The sequence below is a fragment of the Pelodiscus sinensis genome, chromosome 23 (genome assembly GCF_049634645.1).
Source record: "Pelodiscus sinensis isolate JC-2024 chromosome 23, ASM4963464v1, whole genome shotgun sequence".
In the NCBI taxonomy this organism is placed as follows: Eukaryota; Metazoa; Chordata; order Testudines; family Trionychidae; genus Pelodiscus; species Pelodiscus sinensis.
The window spans coordinates 17,921,468-17,946,280 of NC_134733.1; the positions used below are offsets into that span (position 1 = coordinate 17,921,468).

The 24,813-nt window shown below is 44.1% G+C and overlaps 1 protein-coding gene across 7 annotated transcripts in view; it reads left to right on the forward strand.

Annotated features, from left to right (window-relative positions):
- Positions 1-24,813, forward strand: part of MIB2 (MIB E3 ubiquitin protein ligase 2) — a 144,553-nt gene that overhangs the window by 74,376 nt on the left and 45,364 nt on the right. For all 7 annotated transcript variants that reach the window (XR_012897327.1, XM_075906511.1, XM_075906513.1 and 4 more), the window contains 3 exons: positions 16,714-16,820; positions 21,851-22,045; positions 22,928-23,070. Coding sequence is in view for 6 of the 7 variants with exons in the window: in XM_075906511.1 (XP_075762626.1) it covers positions 16,714-16,820; positions 21,851-22,045; positions 22,928-23,070 (445 nt within the window). In the remaining variant the exon portion in view is untranslated. The remainder of the gene's footprint in view (positions 1-16,713; positions 16,821-21,850; positions 22,046-22,927; positions 23,071-24,813) is intronic.

Here is a 24,813-nt window from a genome sequence, read left to right on the forward strand (position 1 = left end):
GACTCCTTTTTTATTTTTAGATCATTCAAGATCTCATGGTTAAGCATGCATAACCATGCATAAAGATAAATTTGCATGCATTTATCCTTTGTCTAGGATTTTTAATTTAAAAAAATTGAGACACAATGAGAGATGTGTTTTTTCTGGCTCAGAAAACCAGTTTAGATAAAATAATACTCAGAGTAATTGCCTGTTTTCCGAAGTAAACTACATGAGTCCACCACCATTTCTATATTTTTCAAATGTTCCAATGTGTCTCCCCTTTCTTTGCCTGCCTATCTGACTTATTGCAGATGAGGCTGTCAATACTCAGGCAGACATTCTCAGTAATATCCTCAATCTTTCTAGAAATTCAGCATAATTTTTATTCAGTGGAGAGTGTAGGTTTTTGAGGGTTGTTTGCTTGTTTGTTTTTTCATGTCGCTGGTTGAATGTAAAATGACTTTTCCACTATCAACCAATAACTGTTTCCTGTCAGAGACTTATTTAATTTGAGTGAAGCTAAGACATAAATTGCTCTTTTAAAGCTGTTTGCAGACTGCTCTGATATTTTACAAGAGCTCATCTTTAACTAGTCACAGCAGTCAATAGACAAGTTTCCTTTAGTTTGCACATATAAACATTTATTATGAGGTGATACAGCTTTTGCTAGTTTAAAAAAAAATCCTGGTGTTTATGAACCAAATGCACGCCTTTTCTAGGAGGCTTAGCAAATCTTATTAGCAGTCTTGTAAAGCTTTTAGGAAAGCGTTTTACCAAGCTATTGACAGCTGAGTTCTCTCTTCAGGAAAATGAAATCAGTAGCACACTCGGGAACCTCTCAAACCTGCCATGTGTTGTTAAATACTCTCACATCTTAGTGTATACATCCCACTTGTCTTCCCTGCTAGTCCTTTGCATTTCCTACATGCACTGTTTGGAAAACGCTGATGTTGGTCTTTATAATCTGACCTTTTTCCTTGCTTTCTTGCTGGCTTTAGTGGGTTGTGAAATATTGGACAGTATTGAAATTTTAAAATATCCTAACTGTGCAACCCTTAGTCAATGTGTGACATGTCTGATCCACAGAGGATGTGAGTCTGTTATGTCCCCATCCAGCATCTTCCTTTTATCTCAAACTATATAGACTCAGGCTTTTTAGCTCTTGAAGCCCCAAGTTTCGTTTCTGTGGTTGGCCTAGATATCAGCTGTCTCTCCTGCCTTCTGAATTAGTACTCGGTGAAACAAATTGGGCAAGTTTCACATTTCAGAGCTATTGTTTCAGATTCTCTGCACACTCAGGCAGACCATGCGCATGCACGCACCCCACCACTAAGTTGCTGGAGATAGGTCCACTTCCTCCGCCTCACATCTGGCTCTTTACACTCTCTCTTCCCCATTCCTACAGTTTGGGAAATGCTGTGTCACGCTCAGATCCTTTCCATGGAAAGATTTCATTTGTTTTCCACACACACTGAATCAGGCTTCTCCAGCGCTGAGGAGGAGGAAAGTGGTAAATATTATATGATAATTAGGATTATCCCTTTTCATCCCTTGATTTCCTCCCCTATTCAGAGTTTAGAAATGGGGCCAATCCAGCCATAGCTAGGGCCTCACCAAGCAGGATGCTGATGAAGCTGCTCAGATGATATCTCAGCCTTCCTGGGCTCAAAATGCTAGCCCAGAGCTGTCATGGACATATCCAGTTCATGGCAGAAGGTCACCGCGGTGGCATGTCACACCTGTTTTTTTTTTTTTTCCTTTTCCTCCTATCCACGCTAAATTGAGGCTATGGTTCAGAAGATGAACTTTAGAGACAAGGAAACCCATTCAACAAGCACAGTGGGAAGGAGAGGGAGACTAGCACAAGAGTGAGGGAAGTGGTGTGGCCTAATGAACTAAGCATTCGCCTGCTTTTCTGTTCCCAGTTCTGCTGCTGGTCTGATGAGTGATCTTGAGCAAGTCCCTTCTCTGCCTCAGTTTCCCCATCTGTAAAACAGGAGTGATAATACTGACCCCCTTTGCAAAGTGCTTTGATCTACTGATTAAAAGTGTTTAGCAGTACAGTACAAGCTTTGTTATCTAGTATTCATGGGGAATGGGGATTGCCAGTTAATGAAATGTGCTAGTTACTCAAGCTTTAGACTGATGGTTCATGAATTTTTCATCATACACTAGTCATAGATGCAAGATAGCTTAGATAATATCCAATAACGGTATATGACACAAACCAACTTTACTGCTGCAAGTTTGTAAACTTGACTTCCGCAAGCAGTGGAAAAATGTCGCAAAATTATGCCTGGTGGCTATCGGAATTTTTCCAGTGTTAACTGAAGGAGGAATTGTATTGCCATCTTTGACAGATGCCGGTTAATCGAGTTTTTTGGATATTAAAGTCCCCGATAACACAGCTTCTCTTGTAAGAGTTAAGTGTTATTGTAAGGTATATATTTGGTTGGGTTCAAGGTGTGTGAGTGAGAGTGGGGGAGGGGGAGGGGGAGAAGGAGAAGGGATCTAAGTCCTGGACTGCTCCATTTGAGGTCCCACCTGAAGAATGAATGAGTCAGGAATGGGGATCCCATCCCGAACCCTGCCCACTTCCAGCAACCTGCCAATAGCAACATAATGGGAAACTGTGGCAGGGATATCTGAGATACTAAGTGCATGATAAAGACGCTAAAGTCCAACAGGTAAGCCACTTTCTTCAGGCAGTGCAGCCATATTGAAAGGAAGGAGATTTAGGGATTGTTAGCACCCTACTGGTGTATGGCTATTGCGTGCTATAATATGGTTTGTGTTGATAATCTCTTCTAACTCTTCCTCTAGCTGAAACTTGGCAGCTCTGCTGAAACGTGTTTATGAGCGTCGTGGTGATTGCAATGAGTCAGCCATAGCTTTTCCTATCTAGTCTCTTGCTGCATGATTTCATGATTAAATTATTGAGGTTAATGGACATTATGCGGCCTTCATTTAGAAAAAGAAATGTAAAGGCTGTGTGTGGCATGCATAGTTCTGTGAGGAATATTATGTACATAGAGATAGACGTCTGGATTTTTAGTTCGGTGCCATTTGTGCTTTATTTCCATGTTATTTCTGTACTGTATGGCGAGTGCTATCAATGGATGCCTGGGAGTTACCTGGAAAGTGTTGGGTTTTTTGGGGGGTTTTTTTCGCAAGGTGCTGTTGTCTGTTCTATTTCTAGCATGGACTGGGTACTCTGGGCCATAAAAGTTAACTGCACTTGGAGCCAGATCATTGCAGTCTTCTTTCTTTCTTTCAGCTCTATTGTACCAAGGGATGTTAAATTTAGATTAATGGGCTAATTGAATAGTCGATGCAGTTCAATCAGTTGATAAGGGCGCCTTCACCTTTGAAGGGTAGCAACAGCCCTGGGGCTGTTGTTACCCTTCAAAGGCAAAAGCGCTGCGGGAGCACGAGACCAGCAGAGCATTCAAGCCATCCCCCTCTGGCCCTGTGCTTCCCACATCATTTCAAAGCAGTAGCGCCGCATGGAGTCCAAAGTCAACTGAGTCCCCAGCTGATCCTGGGCTCCATGTGGCACTGCTGCTTTGAAACACCACATGCAGCCCATGCAGCATTTCAAAGCAGCAGTGCCATGTGGAGTCCAGGATCTGGCCCTGTGCTCTACGCTGCATTGCTGCTTTGAAGCACCCGCACCTCCTCCACTATCTGATAGAGGCAGCAAAGGGGGGGAGCAACTAGTCGACTAGTGTGTCGATTATCTGATAAACATTTCTTTATTGGATAGTCGATTAATCATTCACACCCCTACCACCACCTCCTTCTCATTCCATTCCGTTTATACCATTGGAACTGGGTTGAACCTGCAAGGCTTTATATGGTTTTATCTCGGTCGCTGGCATGGAGCAAAACCTCATCTTCTTTTGTGGCCTAACTTTTTACCATTTGAAATTATGACCTGCCTTTGGAGAGGAAAAACAAGTAAAATGTAATTTGGGTTTTAATCCATGTGTGACTGCACTGGGAGTCTGTGTTTCTTGTCTCCTGAATTGTTTCCTTTTTTCCCTCTAAAATAAGAGATTTCTTCCTGATTTTAATGTGATGGTCACTTCAAAAAATCCTCAGTTCTAGAAAAGAGGAGCCAAAGCAAAGGGTAACAGAAATTAGAAACCAAAATTTCCCGTTCTGAAAGCCTGGCTTCTTTTTGCTATAAGGCTTGTATCAGAAATGCTCAGGAGTTGAGAGCTTTCAGCCTCCATAACCGCCGTCAGTGCGAATCCTCTGATAGAACTTAACATTGTTGTATGTTGTGACATTTTCTGAGAAATCTCTCCCATAGATTCTGCACCAAAACAGCATCCAAAGCACTGGAGAAACCATTAGCAGGTGGGTGACTTTCTCTTTCTTAGGAATAACAGCATGAAAATAAGCGATGGGAAATTGCGGTGAAATGTCAGGAATCATCTGCTAGGCAGAGGAATTTCTTTGCCAAGGGAGATGGTAGCCAAAGCACTAGGAAGCCATGTAAGGAGCAGTGTTTCACTGGCGCGCATGGGGCTAGACTAAATGATCTAAGGCACTATAATGCAATTGTTTCCTATGTAAGTACTTAAGCGTAAAACCGGCTTCTGTTCAGCAATGACGTGGCCCTCTGTGAAAGGGGGATGGTCAGGCTCCTTCTACAATCGAATTGGAGGGCTTTTGCATACAGTGTCCATATATTTTATTGTGTCTTTGTTTCATGTTGTCTCTTTTGTCCCCTCTCTTGTGCTGCAGTGCCCAGGGCCCTGGTACTGTGGTAACCTCTTTCTCAGCATTCTCTCTTTTTTTCGTATTCTGTGTCTGAAATCTTTCTGTTCCTTTAACGGGTTTAAAGACTAACAAGATGGTTTATTAGATGATGAGCTTTCGTGGGCCAGACCCACTTCCTCAGATCAAATAGTGGAAGAAAGTAGTCACAACCATATATACCAAAGGATACAATTTAAAAAAATGAACAAATATGAAAAGGACAAATCACATTGCAGAACAGAAGGGGGATGCGGGGGGGTGGGAAGGGGGAGGAAGGAAGGTAAGTGTCTGTGAATTGCAATTCACAGACACTTACCTTCCTTCCTCCCCCTTCCCACCCCCCCGCATCCCCCTTCTGTTCTGCAATGTGATTTGTCCTTTTCATATTTGTTCATTTTTTTTAAATTGTATCCTTTGGTATATATGGTTGTGACTACTTTCTTCCACTATTTGATCTGAGGAAGTGGGTCTGGCCCACGAAAGCTCATCATCTAATAAACCATCTTGTTAGTCTTTAAAGTGCTACATTGTCCTGCATTTTGCTTCAACTACCCCAGACTAACACGGCTACATTTCTATCACTATTTAACGGGTTTGTGTGTCAACCCGGCTGTTATTTTGAGTCTAATGCTCAGGCGGTTTTTGAGCTCCAGCTAATTCCATTTAGGCCCCAAACAATACAACTCTTCAGGAATACTTTTCATTTTCACTTACAATGCTCAAAATATTCCAGCGCATCCTTGATGAGACAGGACAGTGCCTTTGACATCTCGGGCGTGCACACGTGTATGCTGGCTCCACTGCTCGGCATGCATTTTCTTCTTTCTGCAACCACAGTTCCCAGAAATGTTTGTATAATCTGGCAGCAATTTCTTGGAACGGACTTCGAATCATGTGATCTTTTGGGGGTGACATTGTCTCAGAAATCCTGCTCAGATTCTGAGGCACAGCAGTTTCCACCACTAATTATGTTCCCTGGCCTCTGAGGACTCAGAACTAGTGAACACTGGCAAGAGTCATGCAAACGGCGACATTTAATAACTAAAACGTGGAATTGGATGTCTCAGGAGATCGGTCATTGGACCTGGATCCTGTTGCTTCTAGGTCGCTGGTTTGCATCCCAGTCTGTTTGGTAGTGAAGGATGTCCGGGCAGCCTGTGTGAAACAAGCTGCTACCAGTTTAGTCTCCAGTAAACTGACATCCATATCCGAGACCACCACTTTATATATCCCCGTGTAATTGCTCTCCTGTTGGTCACATGAACAGAGAAAACAAGCACCGACAGCAATGGGATCAGGGTTTCACCCTCTGGGTTCAATGTTTGTACTGAGATAGGGCCATTGAAAAGGCAACAAGACAAGCCCCTGGACCACACCTTGGAAGAAATCTAGCAAAGGCTTCTTGAGTAAACATGCCAAGATTTTTACTTTCTCTAGCCCCCAAAGAGAAGCTACATAGAACACTAGAACTGGAAGAGACCTCGAGAGGTCATCGAATCCAGTCCCTTGCCCCCACGGCGGGACCGAGCACCGTCTATATCATGGGTGGCCAACCCATTTAACAAAGAGAGCCAAAACAGCAGCAGAAAAAATGCTAAAAGAGCTGCACCATAATTGTCAAGGGGGAAAAAAAGCCCCCCAGAACAGAATTGTTGAGCAAAACAAAACACAAAAAATGTTTTTTAAAAAAGGAGGCCGCCCCTTTAAGATGGCCGTCATCTTGGGCGCCATTTTTAAAACCCCACAGCTCCAACCCAGTAAGCACAGGGGAGCCGGTGGGAGGACGAGGGCCATTTGGGGGGGGCCGCAAGAGCGGCTTCGCGGGCCACATATTTGAGAGGCAAGAGCCACATGCGGCTCATGAGCTGTGGGTTGGCCACGGCTGGTCTATCACATCCCTGACAGGTGTCTGTCTAACCTGCTCTTGAATATCTCCTGTGATGGAGATTCCACAACCTTCCTGGGCAATTTATTCTAGTGGTTAACCACCCTGACAGTTAGAAAGTTTTTCCTACTGTCCAACCTAAACCTCCCTTGCTGCATTTTAAGCTCATTGCTTCTTGTCTTGTCCTCAGAGGCCCAAGAGAACAATTTCCCCACCCCCCCCATGACATCCTTTTAGATACCTGAAAACTGCTATCATGTCCCCTCTCAGTCTTCTCTTTTCCAAACTAAACCAGACCAATTCCTTCAGCCTTCCCTCAGGTCATGTGTTCTAGACCTCTAACCACTTTTGTTGCTCTTCTCTGGACCCTCTCCAATTTCTCCACATCGTTCTTCAAATGCGGTGCTCAGAACTGGATACAATACTCCAACTGAGGCCTAATCAGTGCAGAGTAGAGTAGAAGAATGACTTCTTGTGTGGTGCTCACAACACTTCTGTTAATGCATCCCAGAATCATGTTTGCTTTTTTTGCAACAATGTCACACTTGACTCATATTTAGCTTGTGGTCCACTATTACCTAATCAAATATTTCTCACCTCACTGATTGGGCTTCCTCCATTGCTGTTAAAAATACAGCCCCTTGACATTTCTTTGATTTTATTTTGATTTGCATTTATGTAGTCAAGTTTTTAGCCATTTTCTCTCTTCGGTGATGCCAATTGTATTTACATGCGCGCATATTAAATACACCCCTTCTAGCAAATTTGATTCATTAAAATATGTTTGTCCTCCCCAGGTAGAGAGAGAATGGAATTGATACGTTCTTTGGTTCAGGCTAGTACAGACATTTAAAGAGATGAGGTGAGATTGGCAAGCCCATGGTTTAAAGCTCATTTAAAAAAATTCTCTGTAGGTTTTTACTTAGCACATATTTGTTAGAGCATTGGCACATGGGCATATATATTTTGTGATTGCAATTTAGGGGCCTTCGTTAAAAAATTTGCCCCCGGATGTCTTCCTAGCCCTGACCTTTGTGCTTCGTGAACTTTCTGTAACTGCTAAAACCAAAGCATCCCTGAGCCCTTGTCTGGGTATGGGGAGGAAGCCTGTAGGCTGCATCTCAGTAAGGAAGTGGCAGATTAACTCACTGAAGTTCTCGGTAGGATCATCCCCAAAATAGTCCTGATCCCTTAGTCACCAGTGTCGTCCAAATAAGCCTTGTACGTCACCAGAGAGCATCGGTCTGTGCTGCTGCTGCCTGTTAGAATTTCCATTGTCCCCAGCAGGGCATAGCCCAATTAATGCTTTCCTGTGTGCTGACATCCAGATCACTCAGAGCTTTGCCTACAGGATTCTTGTTCTTTAGGGTCTTCCCCTCCCCCACTCTGTTTTTGTTTGTTTGTTGTTTTTAGTTTAGTTTACAAGCTCTTTGTGGCAGGTCTGTCTGTCATTAGGTCTATGTACAGCCTCAGTTTAGGAACTACAGATCTCCTGTAATATAACAGCACCTGTCCGAACCTGGGTGAGTCATAACAGTCTTGTGCCTCGGTTTCCCCTCTGTAAAATATGCACAATGTTACTTCCCTAACTTTTCAGCGGCATTCAGGGTAAATCCATTCATGTCCAATGGAGAGAGCCATGTAAATACCTAGCTTGAAGATTATTTTAAGTCTGAATACCCTCAGTCCTCTGGTTCCCAGCATATTGGTTGTAGAAGAACAGCTTAGCTTATGTATAGTGATATGCTCCTAAATGCTGTCCAAAGGGACCTTACAGATATCTAATACTCCTGGAATTATTAGGACAGAAATGGGCTCAGGCTGCAAATGTCTGTCTTAATTAAAATAGTTATTTAAAGGCAATATTGAAATGATTAAATTTATCCCCTCCAAGGTATTTGTGCAACACTCATAACCTTGGTTGCTATCTAGTATTTGGAGCAAAACACCTCAAATTGAATTAGCAATCAAGATGTACTGGTTGAGGACGTCTGCCCTTGGCATCATTGTTCAGTTCCAGATGCACCGGTTTTGTGAGAGGCCAGGAGAAGCGGGATTTCAGAATGGACGATCTCCAAAAGTTTGAACAGAATTAAATCTTCCTCCTCTTCCCCAGAAAGAAAGTGTGTCAGTATTGTGTGTAAATGCGATGAGGAGTCCTGTGGCACCATATAGACTAACAGACTTATTGAAGCATAAGCTTTCGTGAGCAAAGACTCACTTCGTCAGATGCAGCAGTATTGTGTGTATTACAGTAGCACCTAGAAACCCTAGCAGAGATTGGGGCCCTGTGCAGGTGTACAGTAAAAAAAAATAGGCCCTGTTCCCAGAGGTTACAGTCTTCCTAGAAGGTGGAGAAAAAGGAAGGTGGATCACTCCTGAGATGAAGAACACATATTCCTGCGCATCCAGAAATATAATCTATGCTATCATGTGCCGAAAGTGTCCGTCTGCTATGTACATTGGACAAACATCTCAGACACTTCGCCAAAGGATTAATGCCCACAAAACAGATATCAGACAAGATCACAAAGAGAAAACAGTTTCTTGTCATTTCAACCAGAAAGGACACAGTCTCAATGACCTGCTAACCTGCATCCTACTTCAGAAGACATTCAAATCTGCACTTGAAAGGGAATCCTCTGAACTGGCATTCATGCTAAAATTCGACACCCTCCGCACCGGACTTAACAAAGACCCCAACTATCTTACACATTACAAAGATAGCTTCCCCAATTATCACCTCTAATACTATTAACTCACAGACATTTCCCCTTCCCCACCTCTAATATCATTAACTCACTGGCATTCACCTTCCTCCCCCCCCCCCATATCCCCCTTCTGTTCTGTAATGTGATTTGTCCTTTTCATGTGTGTTCATTTTTTTAAATTGTATCCTTTGGTATATATGGTTGTGACTACTTTCTTCCATTATTTGATCTGAGGAAGTGGTTCTGGCCCACGAAAGCTCATCATCTGATAAACCATCTTGTTAGTCTTTAAAGTGCTACATTGTCCTGCATTTTGCTCCTGAGATGAGGCGCTGAGGTACACGGGGATGAAGAGACTTGCCCAAGATCACCCAGGAAGTCTGTGGCAGAGCTGGGAATTGAGTCTCAGAGCAGTGCCTTCATACCGAAATCATCCCTCTCACTCTCTGCCCTGTGTGGGGAACATTATAAGTGATGATGAAAAATCACAGAATAGGAAGGGGAACCAAACCTCTAGATCTTCAAGGTCAAAATGCAGGGTCTGTTTTCAAGGTACCAAGCACCTGTACTTTAATGGGAGTTGAGGGCACTTGGCGCCTTACCAAACTGACCCCTCTGTGGAGGATGGGCACTGGAGAAAACAGCGACAAATCTAATTTTAATGTCCATATCTCAAATATTGATTTGTAAGAGTGACCCGTTCTCCAAGAGTGCAACCAACAGGCTTTCTGTCAAGCTTTGTTACTTTTGGTGCCTGTGCCTCCCAATTGCCTTGTCTTTACTGCTAAAAATGTACTTCTTCTCCACCCCCCCCCCACCCCCACCCCCAGCTCCCCCCACCCCGCGGCCCTCCTCTCCCGTGGGATAGCTAACTTCCATAAGTGGCTTAGAGGTTAAAAAGCCACTGAAGGCAAGACCGATTAGTTTTAGCACGAGGTGAACAGCCCTCTACTCTCTCCAGGGAGTGACCTTGGCAAGTTCACCTCACAGTAAAACTAAAGTGCTTGGTTTCCACAGTTATTTTTACCTCAGGGTAGGTCAGGGATGTTAGTTACCCTGAGGTAAAAAATGCACCTTTTTTTGGCAGTGAAGACAAGGTCAGCGTCTCCTGTATGAGAATTGGCGGTGCAGCTGTTTTTCCCCCATGCTATTTGTTGGCACCACTTTCATCTTGCCTCCTTTGGGCTTCAGAGAAGCCCATTTGAGTCCTAATGAGTAAGAGAAAAAACTGTCCTCCATCCTCCTGAGACACAGGGTCACTTTCCTTTCCATGTTCTCTGCTATTAGTAACCCTACGTGCTGTTTGCTGGGATGGTCAGATCATTTATTCTGACCATAAATCCTTGTTAAGATTTATGGGCAATATGCTGATGTTGTCAGTCTCAGAGAGGAGCTGATTGCCCTGCAGAGCTTTTATAAAGAAAGTGGGGCGGCAGAGGGTGAAACTGAAACGTACATTGCATCTTTGGCGAGGGCATAGTCTCTTTACAGTGTGGGTGAGCTCTGGGCTGCCTGGACCAGTGGAACTTGCAGTCCCCTTTTTCCTTAGTGCATCTTGGCAACTGCTGTGAAGATCAATATTGAAGTGGGAAATTCACATGGTCTAAACTAGCTCGTGTCTGTGGAGGAGTAATAGTTGTGTAACTGGTTGTGTGATGTCACTTGAGTCAATAAGTTCCTTACCTAGTCTTGAGTAGGTCACGTTTTGGTGCTTTTTCCATTTGCTCAGGCAGGGTGGGTGTGTTATAACATTCTGCTGTCTTTGTTCTTCACATATAAATATGAATGTCCTTTCCTTTCACATTTGTTTTCAATCAGTTTGAATGGGAGCATATGATCATACACATTGTCAGATGGCTTCAGAGCCACAGGCCAACTAGCCCAGTGGCCTATTTCTGACAGTGGCCAACTGCTTCAGAGGAAAGTGACAGAAATATCTGCCCCCCAGAAAGTCCTCTTCCTAATCGTTAATAGTTGGATTGCCTTAAATCCTAAAGTATGAGGGTTTTTTTATCCCTTCTAAAATTCTGAGCATCTTATTATCTATATAAATGTCAAAACCTTTCCTAAAATGTTGCTAAATTCTTGGTCTTAATGCCATTTTGTGGCAAGGAGTTCCATAGTCTCGTGTTTTGTGTGGGAAAAGTATTTCTATTTACATCAGTTTTGAAATTTAACACAATTTTAATTTTGCTGAATATCCTCTTGTTTTGTTTTAGGCATCAGTTTCTGGCCTGTCCTTTTTATAATGTCCTCTCTTTATTTATCTCCTTTCTAAAGTAAACAGTCTCAATCTCTTTGTGTGTGAAGTTTTCCAGGTCCTTAATAATTCTCATTTTCCTTCTCTGAACCCCTTCTAATTCTGCAATATCCTTTTTGAGTTGGGGTGACCAGAACTGTGCATGGTATGCTCTGTGTAGCCTTTATATAATAGCATTATGATAGATGTAGAGATTATGGGCACAAATTTTCAAAGCTTAGATTTCCCAGTGTTTAGCACCTAAATCCAGATTTAGACACCTAAATAAAAGTGGCCTCCTTTTTAAAGGTGCTGAACACCTGTAGCTCATTGAAGTCAGTGAAGGGTACATTTGTTCAGGACCTTTTGACCTTTCATTGACTTCAGTGAACTTGCTACAGGTGTTCAACACCTTTGAAAATCATGCCACATTTATTTATGTGTCTAAATCTGGATTTAGGAGCTTAACATTGGGAAACCTAGCTTTGAAAGTATTGCCCCAGATTCTTTTGTAACCTGAACTTTTGACCTTCAGTTTAAAAAACAAAAAAGCAAGTGAATGGAATAACAGGATTTGAATAATAGTCCATTAGATGCAGTTTGCCATGCTAGAATTGCAGGGGCCTTCTCAGTACCATGAACATTTTAATTTAGGATTTTTGATTTTCCTGCTAGTGTTGATTGTCGAGCCTCAGAAGTTACAAAACCAGATCCTCAGACAGCTTAAAGGGTCATAGTGTTATCAGTAGAGCTGTGATCATTTAATCCAGCTAGGATTCGGTCTGTCTTCTGGAGAACCACTTTGTATGTCTCCTTATTTTCTTTGACCTAGTTTAGTTCTTGCACAAATGACAAAAAAATGTTTTCTGGTTATTTAAAAAGTGGATTTAGAAGCTGAGGGGTGGTTGTTTTTTTTTATGCCTGTGATACAGCGGTCTTGTAATCCTGCTCTGAAAGAAACTTGCTTCAAAACTCATTTAGTTTACAATTTCCAGAGCTGCTATTCTTGTCTAGATCTGAGCCAGAGCATTGTAGGATGCTAGGGATATGAATGGGTAACCAGTTAATTGGTTACCTGGTAACCATAAACTTTCCTTAGGTGATGCTTACCTATAACCGGTTTACCTGTGCCCAGAAGCAGCCCCTGCCCGCGGCATGCCTTGGATGGGGGACTGCTGCAGCCCAGCTGGGCCCACTGTACTGCAAGTAGGGGGAGGGTGTAACTCCATCCCAGCTGGGCGAGAGCAGCTCCCCACCCATGGGATCCCACTTAATCGGTTAACCAGTTAAACATAACATTGAACCGGTTAACTGATAAAACAGGATTTTACCTCCCTATAGGTTGCAAGGGTTAAGAGTCAGCACTTTCCTGAACAAAAAGACAATCAATTCCCCCCCCCCCCCCCCCCGCAACTTTGATTTTTTTTCTTCTTCAACTTTGTGATGCAAAATCTAGTTGTGTATGAATTTGGTCAAGTAAGTAGTATCCTTATAGTTCATTGGAGAAATTGGGAGCAATTCATCAAGGGGAGAGGAGAAGGTTAAGTGTTCGTTTCAAGACTGAAATAGCTAAGGACCCTAACTCCTATACTCCAACTGTTTCTGTTTATTTTAAATGGTCACTTAAAATTGCATTGGGAGCTGTGGCAAAACTTTACTTTTACCTTTATTTAAAGAGCTGTCACCTACCGGGTGGCATACTTGCTGTGAATTTAAAAATAGATTTGAATAGGCAAAATGTAACATGGGGGAAGCGGGGGGTTTTGTATTTATAAATAAGGCTATTTGAAGACAGGCTAGAATCTTAAAAACCAAACCTGCTGAGTCTGTCGTTGGTCAACAGCCTATTAGTCCCATTGGAAATGTCAGTAGCACATCCAATACTTAACGGATGCAAAATACCTGTTGTAATGTGATCAAACTTAAAGGGAAATCATAGTAACAAATTCCATGCAATGGAATGAATTATCTTGCAGTTTGAACAAAAGTATCATCTTGCTTAGATCTAGCTTTCAACAAGAAAGGACAATTTACTCTTTATTTCTGTATTGCAGTAATGGCTAGAATTTGAATTCAGCGCCCGATTTTGCTAAAGTGCTGTACAGACATAGACATTCTCAGCACTGAAGAGTTCACAGTCTAAATAAACTAGACAGACATGGGTGGGGGGGTGAAGAAAATGTCATCATCATTATCATCTTTGTCTCAATTTCACAAGCGAGGAGGAGTGATGAGGTGAAGTGAATTGCCCAAGTCTTAATCAGAATCTGTGGCACAGCCCAAGTTGCCCATGTTACAGCTGAGTGTTTGAACTGTAACCAACTCTGTCCTCCCTCTTTCTCCTCTTGAAGGAAATGTTGCATAAGAAATACAACTTTTATCAAATGCTCTGTGTGCATGACTGACTGTAGAATGCTTCAATAAGATTAGAAAAGCTTTTAACGTAATATAACAGCACAATGCTATATTGCATTCCAGCCATGTAGTGCACAGATACACATAATATCTGCTCTCAGTTAATGTGTATCTTTTAAGGCATGAACATAATGTGATGTAATAAAATCACTGGTTGGTGTTTCTAATTAGTTGAGCTGCACAACACTGATTTATGCTCTGTCATAGCTGTCTGGTCTGCTGTGTCCTTGATGACAAAAAACGTTTGCATCTTATTTGTGTCAGGTTGCAATCTAGGTTATGAAAAGCCCACAATTAGCAGGATGTGTGTGCAAAAATCTCCTTTTTATAAACCCATTAGTATGCACAGCACATGACGGAAGATCCCTTAACAAGCCAAGGAAGACGCAAGCTTTTAGGATTTTGGTGTGATGGTAAACACCATTTCCAAGTACCAGTGTAAGGAGTTTATCTTCCTGAGTGCCAGCCTTCTGTCTCTAGGTATTAGAGGGGAATAAATAAAGCAGTGAGAGTTCATGGCAGTTTCACTCTTGTTTTCCCAACCTTAGAGCTGCACTCCATCACTGTGCAGATATGGATTGTACTTCTTTTGTACTAGCTGTGGGATAGCAGAGACAGAATCGGCAAGCTTGGAAGGGCAGAGAAGCTGCCTAAAAGTTATGGGAATTGGAAGCTCTTTTAACAGGACATCAGATCCCCTATTTACCATCATGTAGGTATCACTTTTAAATGTGAACTTTCTGTGTTTGGTTTGCTGGATTTCTTGGAAAGCTGTGTTTTGACATTTATTTCTTAGAGCATGTCTACACTTGCACTTGATCAACAAAACTTTTGTTATTCACGTGTGCTTAACGCCCCGTCCCATATGAACGACAAAAGTTTGCAGCAGCAGGTAAAAGTGGGAAGACCGCTTTCTGCCAAGAAAGTGAAGGAGGGGGTGGAAGTATTTTGTTGGCAAAAATGCCAATACACAGCGTTCACTCAAGCTGACTTTTAATAACAAGGCTGTGTTGACAAGGCCTTGTTGCTAAAAGCTGCGTAGTGTCGACTTAGAATAATGTGCAGTTGTGTTGCATTTTTGCTATTAGGTACTTTCTAGTTTTGTGCTCTGTGTAGAAGGCTTTGTTACCTGGGGGGTGTAACTAGGGCTACTCAGAAGTTCTGTGCTGTTGTGTGATTGAGCGGTGGTATCAGGTTTGTGGGAGGAACAATTACATCAGCCTCTCTTTCCCCTGCCTCCCAGCCTCCCATTCATTGATCTGTTTTGAAGGAGTCTGTCTGCTCAGTGTCTGAGCATTGTAGTTAGGATTGCTGAATTCTGGTGTTTTGTGTCTGAAACATGAATAACCTAGCATACACTCCGCTGAGAGGGTTGCCAGATGGTTTCAACAAAAATACCGGATACACTTGACATTACATCACAATCGACATTACATCTTACTTAGAAAATACCGGACATTTATATTTTCTCAATTTGTTTCCCGAACAGAAAGCTAAAATACTGGACTGTCTGGTTCAGAACCGGACACCTGGCAACCCTATCCACTGAGACTCCTCTATCTTTATAAAATGGTGTAAGACAACTTAATAATGCTCTGAGCTTTAGATCTTCCGTAGTAGCTACTCTGTGAACAGTTAAATCAAAGCGATTACTTAGTTAGGGCCAGAGTCTTCTAATCTCTTTTACCAAGAATAAGAAGTATTCCATAGGAAGTTTGTGGAGTCCTCCTAGAGTAAGGCATTATTAGACAGAAGTTAAAAATATTCAGATCTGATCCTTGATAGGCCGGTTTCCCTGCTGTGATTTGTGGATTGTAAATCCTATGGAGATTTGGGGGCGGTTGGGTGATCGTTTACTAAAACTTTGGTTTCCTCCCACCACAACCTCAAGAAGGCTGAGCATACTGCAGAAAGAGGGACATTTCCTTTTTAGCCCTCGGTTTTGTGGTGCGTTGGTGAAACTGCATTACAACTTGAGATCCACAAGATCTTCTTCAGTCAGCAGGCGGGCTTCTGAAGTCCAGAGCCCATCTTTGAGGCCTGCTATTGCCAGCCTCCTGTCCTTCCCCGTAATGTCTCTCCTCTGCAAACCTCCCTTATTTTACTCCTCTTAACACATCCCCCTCTTTGCTCTGTGGGCACTTGGCCCTGATCCTGCAGTCTGATCCATGTGGGCGGGCCCGCACACCAGCATAGAATCTCACCAAACATACAGGTAGTCTTCAGTTGTTTGTATTTCTGTTGTCTCCATTATCTTACATGCACCTCATAGTCTTAATGTAGTTATCTTCACAGCACTCTCCTTTTTACTGATGGGGAAACTGAGGCATGGAGCATCTAAGTAGCATGCCCAAGATGTCACAAAGGCAGTGGCAGAGTAGGGAATCCAACCTAGGTCTTCTGATTCATGAGCTAGTGCCCTAACTACTTGGACCATCCTTCTGCAGTAATTTGAGCAGTGCACATGTGTAAGGGTCTTCCCAGGGAGATCAGCCTGCAGGACCAGGGCCTTTGCATGTAGGTTATATCCTTTTCCCCCAAACCTTTTGTCCATTTTGCCTGTTTGGACTCTAAGCTCTCCAAAGCAGGGACCATACCTTGCTGTGGGGTTGTACAATACGTAGAGCATTGGGGCCCCAATCTTAAAACCGATCCTACCACAATGCCAATAATAATAGACCCATTTCTCTTCTCTGGCTTTTGTCTTTCAGAGTCACAGTGAGTCCGCGGCAGAACTTGGCTCGTATCACGTTAAAAGGCACTTTCCAGGGGGCCAAAGTTGTCCGTGGCCCAGACTGGGAGTGGGGTAATCAGGATGGTAAGGATTCATTTCCCCCTCCCCCGGTTACAAAATCTACTGCAAAAGCAATGTATTGATGCCAAGCTGCTAACTACAAATGGACCTGACAGCAGGAAAGCCACTGGAGCAGTTCAGATGCTGCTGATTTTATTTTTTAATGAATCGCTCTAATGTCGTGTGTGTCTGCTTGTATTTAGAGACATTTCAGTGGCCCCACTGTCGTCTCTGAGGCTGTGTCCAGACTCCATGCCTCCGTCGACGGAGGCATGTAGATTAGCCAGATCGGAAGAGGGAAATGAAGCCGCGATTAAAATAATCGCGGCTTCATTTAAATTTAAATGGCTGCCCCGATCTGCCGATCAGCTGTTTGTCGGCAGATCGGGAGAGTCTGGACGCGATGCCCCGACAAAGAAGCCTTTCTTCATCGACACAGGTAAGCCTCGTGAAACCAGGTTTACCTGTGTCGATGAAGAAAGGCTTCTTTGTCGGGGCATCGCGTCCAGACTCTCCCGATCTGCCGACAAACAGCTGATCGGCAGATCGGGGCAGCCATTTAAATTTAAATGAAGCCGCGATTATTTTAATCGCGGCTTCATTTCCCTCTTCCGATCTGGCTAATCTACATGCCTCCGTCGACGGAGGCATGGAGTCTGGACACAGCCTGAGTGACACTCCAGCATTTATTCACTCTTGCCTCGGAAGGCAGGACAAGCAGCAATGGGTTCAAACTTCAGCAGAGCAGATTATGGTTCTGTTTGTACCAGCTGAGCACCTGGCCCTCCCGTTTCAATTTCCTGGAACCACAACAATTATATATTTTGCTGTTCAGGGCAGGTTAAAAGTGTAAATAAACATGATAAATCTTCACACGTTTCAGAGGGGTAGCCAAGTAACTCTGTGACAGGAAAAACTTAAAGAACAATGAATAGTCTAGTAGCACCTTAAAGACTAGCAAAACAAGTAGACGGCATCATGTGCTTTCGTGGGCACAACCCACTTCCTTAGATGACTGGAGTATTAGAAGTCCAGATCCAAGAATAAATAAGGGAAGGGGAGGGGAAAGAGAGACAAGGAGAGGAGGGGGAAAAAAATCTTGTAAACCCTTCAGAGGACACGAGAGAGCCGGGTTAATTAATCTCATAGCCCCATGTGTCTTATTAGGGCAATAGCAGCCAAGTGTGAAATTTCTGAATGTAACAATCTCACTTTTTAATTTTGCTTTGTGGCTTTTTTTCTCCACCTCCTGCCTCCCACTGCCTGACATGCCCTAAGGAAATCAGCATTGACTGCTACAGAATTTGCTGATGAACCAAAGGCCTCTTGAGCTGGACTGAGCTCTTCCAACCTGATCTAGGCTTTGGCCGCTGTGTTGGCTGTTCGGCATGCTGACCCTTTTATTGACTGTATTTCTTTCTACCTCCATCTGAGCCTAAACGCCCCGAAATGAAATCGGGACAGCTGCTTCCTCCCTGCTGTACCATGAAGGATCTGAAAACAGATGGCAGCAGGGGAAGGCGGGCTGGTGATTTTCTTTTTCCTAGATCCCTGCTGACATTAAGAAATGCGTTATGTGATTTGTCACTTGTCGCTACATTCACGTGGACAGTTGTTTGGGGTCTGGGGCACTTGCTGGGTTTTGTGTGTCTCTAAGTGTCAAGCACACCTGTGGCGCTGTGTTCATGAATAACAAACAATACTATTGGGGCTATGTCTAGACTACATCTCTCGTTCGAAAGAAGGATGTAAATTAGGCAGATTAAAATTGCAAATGAAGCCGGGATTTGAATTTCCCATGCTTCATTTGCATAATGGTGCCCATGCAATGCTTCCAAAAAAGGGCTTTTCAAAAGTAAAACTGCTATCTAGATGCGATTCTTTCAGAGGGGAAAAAAAAACCCTTTTTCGAAAGAACCGGTAAACCTCTTTTTTTTTTTTCAGGCATTAAGGTTCTTTAGAAACGGGGGGAGGTTTCGAAAGAACCTCGTCTAGACAGCGGTTTCACTTTCGAAATACCCGTTTTTGAAAGAACCTGTGGCCACCATTATGCAAATGAAGTGCGGGAAATTCAAATCCTGGCTTCATTTGCAATTTGGGGGAGCTTGTGCACATGCTTCAACCTCCATACTTATAGGGAAAAGGACCATGAAACCAAGCTTGCTGCTGTTTCCTTGTCTCATGAATGATGAGAGAGCAAGAGAATGGGGTAGAAGTGGGTTGGGGGGTGCTGTGTGTGTTAACAGTTTAATCCTTTTTATGAGAGAGTGAGGTCTAGCACTTGAGAACATTAAGAGATTTGTTTTATACAACTTTGGGTGTAAACATGGAGGATTTCTTTGCACAACTCTCCCATTAAGGAATACTGTATTCCAATAACAGCTCACCTTTTTCATATAAAAACAGAATGAGTAACAAAGCCGCATGGCGCACAAGATTACTCCTTTTTGGCTACACTGAAGCAAATTCAGCTCCTTACCATGGAAGTTTAAATATTTTGCATTCATTTATCATTTATCAAGGCAGAATTGACTCTTAGGCCATTTTATTTTACACACAACATAGCCTGGCAAAGACTTGGTAAATATAACATGCCCTGTTATCCAAATTAGGCAGAGACTTATGTCCAGAAATCTCCTTGTGACATCTCATCTTCTTGAGAAGTTTTTAGTCCAACTTAATGAGGCCGACGTCCTTGGCGTCCTGGTGGCTCGTGTTCAGCCCAGACTTTCGGATCAGGCCATGGCGGTTCAAATACACGTGGCAGGAGCGTGAGCCCTGGACGAACTTCCTGGGGTGGCTGCCATAGTGCTGCTGGTGACCCAGCCTGTTGCTAGCTGACCACTGTGTGGCGCTTTTGCACCATGCCTGTCTACCAGTCAGGGAAGGTGCCTTTTTTTAAAGGGTCCTCTTGGAGAGTGTGGCTTTTGTCCATCCATGCTTGTGAGTGGAAGGGTTGACCAGCATTCACACAGCCTTCTGTAATGACTCTCTTGGAGCCAGCAGAGACTCAGTGTTCCCCAGTTTAAAATAACTGCACTCACACAGTGCTCTTTGCAGCATGAAATGAGATTGCAAAGCCTCAAGATGGAAAAACATAACGGCACCAGGATACTTATAAATTCTCCTGATTTTTTTTCCCTCTTCCTCTCCCCCAAAAGAAGGGATAGGTGATGATGGGGGTGTGTGGGGGGGAATGGGACATGAGCAAAGAGTTTGTGCTTGTGCTGGTTTTGTAGAGTGGGACTAGAGTAGGGATGTTAAATGTCAGTTAATTGAATAGTCGAGTAACCTCATGATTCTTATCAGTTAGTTGACTATTCTATAGTCTCCGGCCTCAGCCCCAAGAAGACCCCTGCCACTCTGTGCTGCTCCCGCTGTATCAGAGGCAGCAGTGTGGGGTGCCAGGCAGGAGCTGGTCCGTGAAGGGAGCCAGTTTAAAAAACAGCTCCCTTTGTGGACTGGCTGTGTGTTGCCCTGTGGTGCTGCCTCTGATAAAGAGGCAGCAGTGTGGGGTGGCCGCAGCCTCTGTCTAGAGAGTGGTCTGAACTCCCAGACCTGACATGAGCCGGAACTGAGATGAGCTGCCTGCCCACCCCGGCTCCTAATACTCTTTAAATGCAGACTCAGAGTGGGGGTAGGTCCCGGACCCATTGCAAGCCAGGACTGAGCCAGGCTGCTGGCCAGTCTGCTAAAAAATGTACTGGCAAGTGTGGGGAGGGGGGAGAGAATGCATTTAGTCTATAGCATTAACGCATAAGCTTTTGCTTATTGGTTAATTGATTACACTTTTACATCCCTAGACTTGAGTCTCCCAGAAAGAGCCAGTGTTGTCTTCAAGTCGTCATTGTCAAGTCCAAGTCAAGTCTCAAGTCACTACAGTTCAAATTTCAAGTCGAGTCTTGGGTCCCTAAAGTCACTTTCGAGTCAAGTCTTAATTTTAAAAATGTCAAGTCACTTTTGTACAAGCCATCAATATCGGCGTTTTCGGATAATTTTTTCACCAAGTCGATTTAACAAAATTAGCAGGTCTCAAGTTGAGTCTCAAGTCACAAACAGTGAACCCGAGTCGAGTCTCAAATCGAGTCACCTAGGTGACTTAAGTCGGACTTGAGTTCAGGTCGTGGGACTCGAGTCAACAACTCTGGAAAGAGCCCTATAGAAATCCTACCCAATCCCTCACATGCAGAAAGCTCCTTGTCACCATCTCTCCCTCCATCCCAGCTGGTGGCTTTGTGCCCGCTGCTCTGTGGTATTATTTTATTGGAGAACTGACAAGTGCATTCATTTGCTCCCCCCCTCACCCCCATTTTATTTATTTATTCAATGTTTAAATGCCATAGAAATTTTTTTGGTTTTGTTTTAAAAGGCTAAACCCCAAAGCTTTAGTCATTTGGAATCCTTTAAAAATGTGCCACGGTGCACTCTTTGTATAATGTAGAGGTCTTGGTCCCCAGGGTCAGGCTAAATTCTAGCCTAGCTAATTACATCCTCCTGACATAAATCCCTCGACGGATTCAGGACTGAACACAAAACCCGTTCTTGAGATGAGCTTTAACAACCCAATACTAATCTCCAGTCCATTCTTGCTGGGCTAAGATAAGAGGTTCTTGTAATTACTTCTCAAGGAAGGTGCTCACATGCCATGGTGAGGGAGGTTTAGATTGTTTTTCATCTTCCTACCTGACCTGAACTACTGAATAGGGAGAGATGTGGTCTGAATATGGCCCTGTGAGCTAGAAACATCCAATTATTGCTGCAAAATTGAGTCCCTTTGTAGCTAAAGTAGATCACCGAAGCTCTTTTTTGGCCTGTTTCCTTATCTACAAAATAGAGGTAATATTAGCTGTTGCCCTTCACAGGAAATCAATTAACTAACATCTCTAGAGGACCATAGGAATGCTAAACGTTTTTAGTCAGTGTTGCTCTGGTGTTACACAGTTGTCGTCTTCCATCCCATCACCAGACAAGGAACACGTCAGTACCAGGCAAATGTCTGTGTATTAAAACTCCATGGGAGTGTAACTTAGTGTTTATTTCTCTTTTTAAATCAGGTGGGGAAGGTAAAACCGGGAGAGTGGTGGATATTCGTGGCTGGGACGTGGAGACCGGCCGCAGCGTGGCCAGTGTCACATGGTCTGACGGCACCACGAACGTTTATAGAGTGGGGCACAAGGGGAAGGTGGACTTGAAATGCGTCGTGGAAGCATCTGGTGGCTTTTACTACAAAGAGCATCTCCCAAGACTAGGTACGTGGCAGGTTGGTGTTAGAGTTCGTGTCATAACACACGGTTGTTGTCAAACATTCCTGAGCACATCTCCCTAGAGCCCATCTGGATTTGGCAGAGAAGACTGAATAGCTGGAGGCATAAAGTTTCCATGTAACACGTGCCATTTAAACAAGAACGGGGGAAGGAGGGTGTCAAAAAGCTGGAGTTGAATCAGGTAGCCTGGTCTTCCAGCTGAGTTCCCTGTAAGCTGCACAGTCACACAGCTGCCTATTTTGCATCACTCAGGTACTCTGTGAAGCCACAAAGACAGGGATCTGTGGCAGCCAGGGGAAGGCGCACGCGCACACACAGATTTTTCCTCCACGGCCCATTGAGATGTATTTAATCCAGGCATTCAGGGCCCGATCGTGCTCCCCTTGAAGTCAATGGAAGGAGGGACACTGGCTTTGCTGGGGTAGGATCAGGCCCGCATAGGCTGTGGTCAAGGAATAGAAAGGCTGGGTGGGGAGCACGTTGGCAGAAAACATGAGTGCAACCCTCCATACAAGATCTGCTCTTCCCTATGGAGGGAGCAAGTCAACAAGGAGCTGGTGTCCGTCAAAGAGTGGATGGGGGAGAGGTTAATTTGGTGTCACCAGGAGGGCATCTTTCAAATAGATTCCTTTCCATAGGGGACCGAAATGCCTTTGCAAGACTTGCCCTCTTGTGACTGGTAAGGATTGTCCGGTTAGGGCCAAAGTAATCCCAGAGGCTGCTAACCCATTGTGTGCATGTCCCCGCCCGCCCAAGGAAAGTGAGCAGGACTTTTGGCCATGTGAGGGGTCATTCCTTGGGATGTTAGAAAGCAGCAGCAAAGACATCTGTTTTACTCTGTGTGGGGGGTGTTGTTCTTGTGTTCAGGAAAACCTGCTGAACTGCAGAGGAAAGAGAGCACAGAGAGGCACCCCTTCCAGCATGGGGACAAAGTGAAATGCCTGCTGGACATTGACATCTTACGAGAGATGCAAGAGGGACATGGTGGCTGGAACCCTAAAATGGCTGAGGTACGGCTGTTTCTGCTCACTGCTGCCTTTAGAGAAATAACTGGTCACTTTGGTCAAGAAATTGCCAGAAACTGTGTGTGTGCGTAAAACCTATTGTCTTCTGTTCTAAATATATAGGGTGGCACACTCGGATTCTTTAGTGCCAGAACACTGGAGTCGGATGCTTATTTTTAGGTGTATGTAAATCGGCATTGCAAGATATTTACCAAATCTAGACCTGCAGATGCTAAGAGCTGGGTCCAAAGTCTGGAAGTCCATGCAAAAACTCCTGTTGATTTTCAGTGAGATTTAGGTCAGATCCTGGAGGTTTGGGCTCCATTCCCTTTGCAGCTTTGTTGTAATGTGACTTAGTGCTAATACCATTCCACATGGCCCTCCATGTGAAGAAGCATCACTATCTGTGGCTAAAATTCCCCTGTCCATAAGTGCCTCCTGGAGCTTAGCTGGTTTCTTTGTTTTATAGTAGCCACCAATCTGCTGTCATCCGTCGTGGTTATCACATTTGCCTAACACGCAAAAGGTCCCTGGTTCAAAGCCAGGCAGAAACACCATGTCTCCTCTTGGGGAGAGGGCTAGCTCAGTGGTTTGAGCATTGATTGGCCTGCTAAACCCAGGGTTGTGAGTTCAATCCTTGCGGAGGCCATTTAAGGATTTGGGGCAAAAATTTGTCAGGGATGGTACTTAGTCCTGCTGTGAGGGCAGGGGACTGGACTCGATGACCTTTCAAGGTCCCTTCCTGTTCTAGGAGATAGGCAATCTCCATTAATTTATCTGTTATGTTCTGAAGATGTTCAGACAGTAGATCCAGGGCTGTAGATGGAAATAAGGCCTGTTGGTAGAACACTTAGAGTAATTTAAGAGACCATTTCTCCAGAGTGGAAGCAACAGGAAATATCCAACACTGTGGGAAATGTTGTTGTTGTCAGTGGAATGGAGCAGTCATTTAAAAATAGCTTTTACATGTCTGATCTTGCAAACCCTTAACTCTCACTAACAATTCCTTTCTCACCTGAGGAGATTCAAAGTCACTGGAATTAACTGTGCAAAAACTATTCACGTGATCATGGAGTTACAGGACTGGATCACTGGCCAAAATATTCAAACCTGCATGCTTAAACTACCCATCTGAATTGAAGTCACGTTCTTCCAATGTGCAGAGTACCTCTATTTCCCATTGACTTGGATGGGCTCTGGAGCTGATGAGCACTTCTGAAAAAATTCTGGGGGACTCGTAACCTGGGACCAACATAGCTACGGCACCACAGACCTTCAAGTCAATGACAGTCTTCTTGCTGAGTTCAGTGAAGGCTGGATGGGTCTAAATGTGGGTTTGGGTGCCCAATATAAGCTGCCCTGAGTCACAGAGCTGAAAGATCATTCATCTGTAAGCTCTAATATTCAACCCTAAGGCCCAGACACACAACATAGAATCCTAGGACTGGAAGGTCATCTGGTCCAGTCCCCTGCATTCATGGCAGGATTAAGTCATCTAGACCAGTGGTTCCCAACCTCCGGGAGCCCACTGCTGGGCCATGGCTGTAGGGCCGCTGAGAGAGGCATGTCCTGCCCCACTTCTCAGCCAACCAGCGCTGGGCAAGGGTGGGGTCTCTCCGGCCGCGGAAGAGTGCTTCCCTGCGTAGTGGGAGGGCCGTGCGTAGCCGCTCCATGCTTCCCGCTCGCTGCACGGGGAAGCTCTCTTCTATGGCTGGAGGAGACCCCACCCCTGCCCAGTGCTGGTTGGAT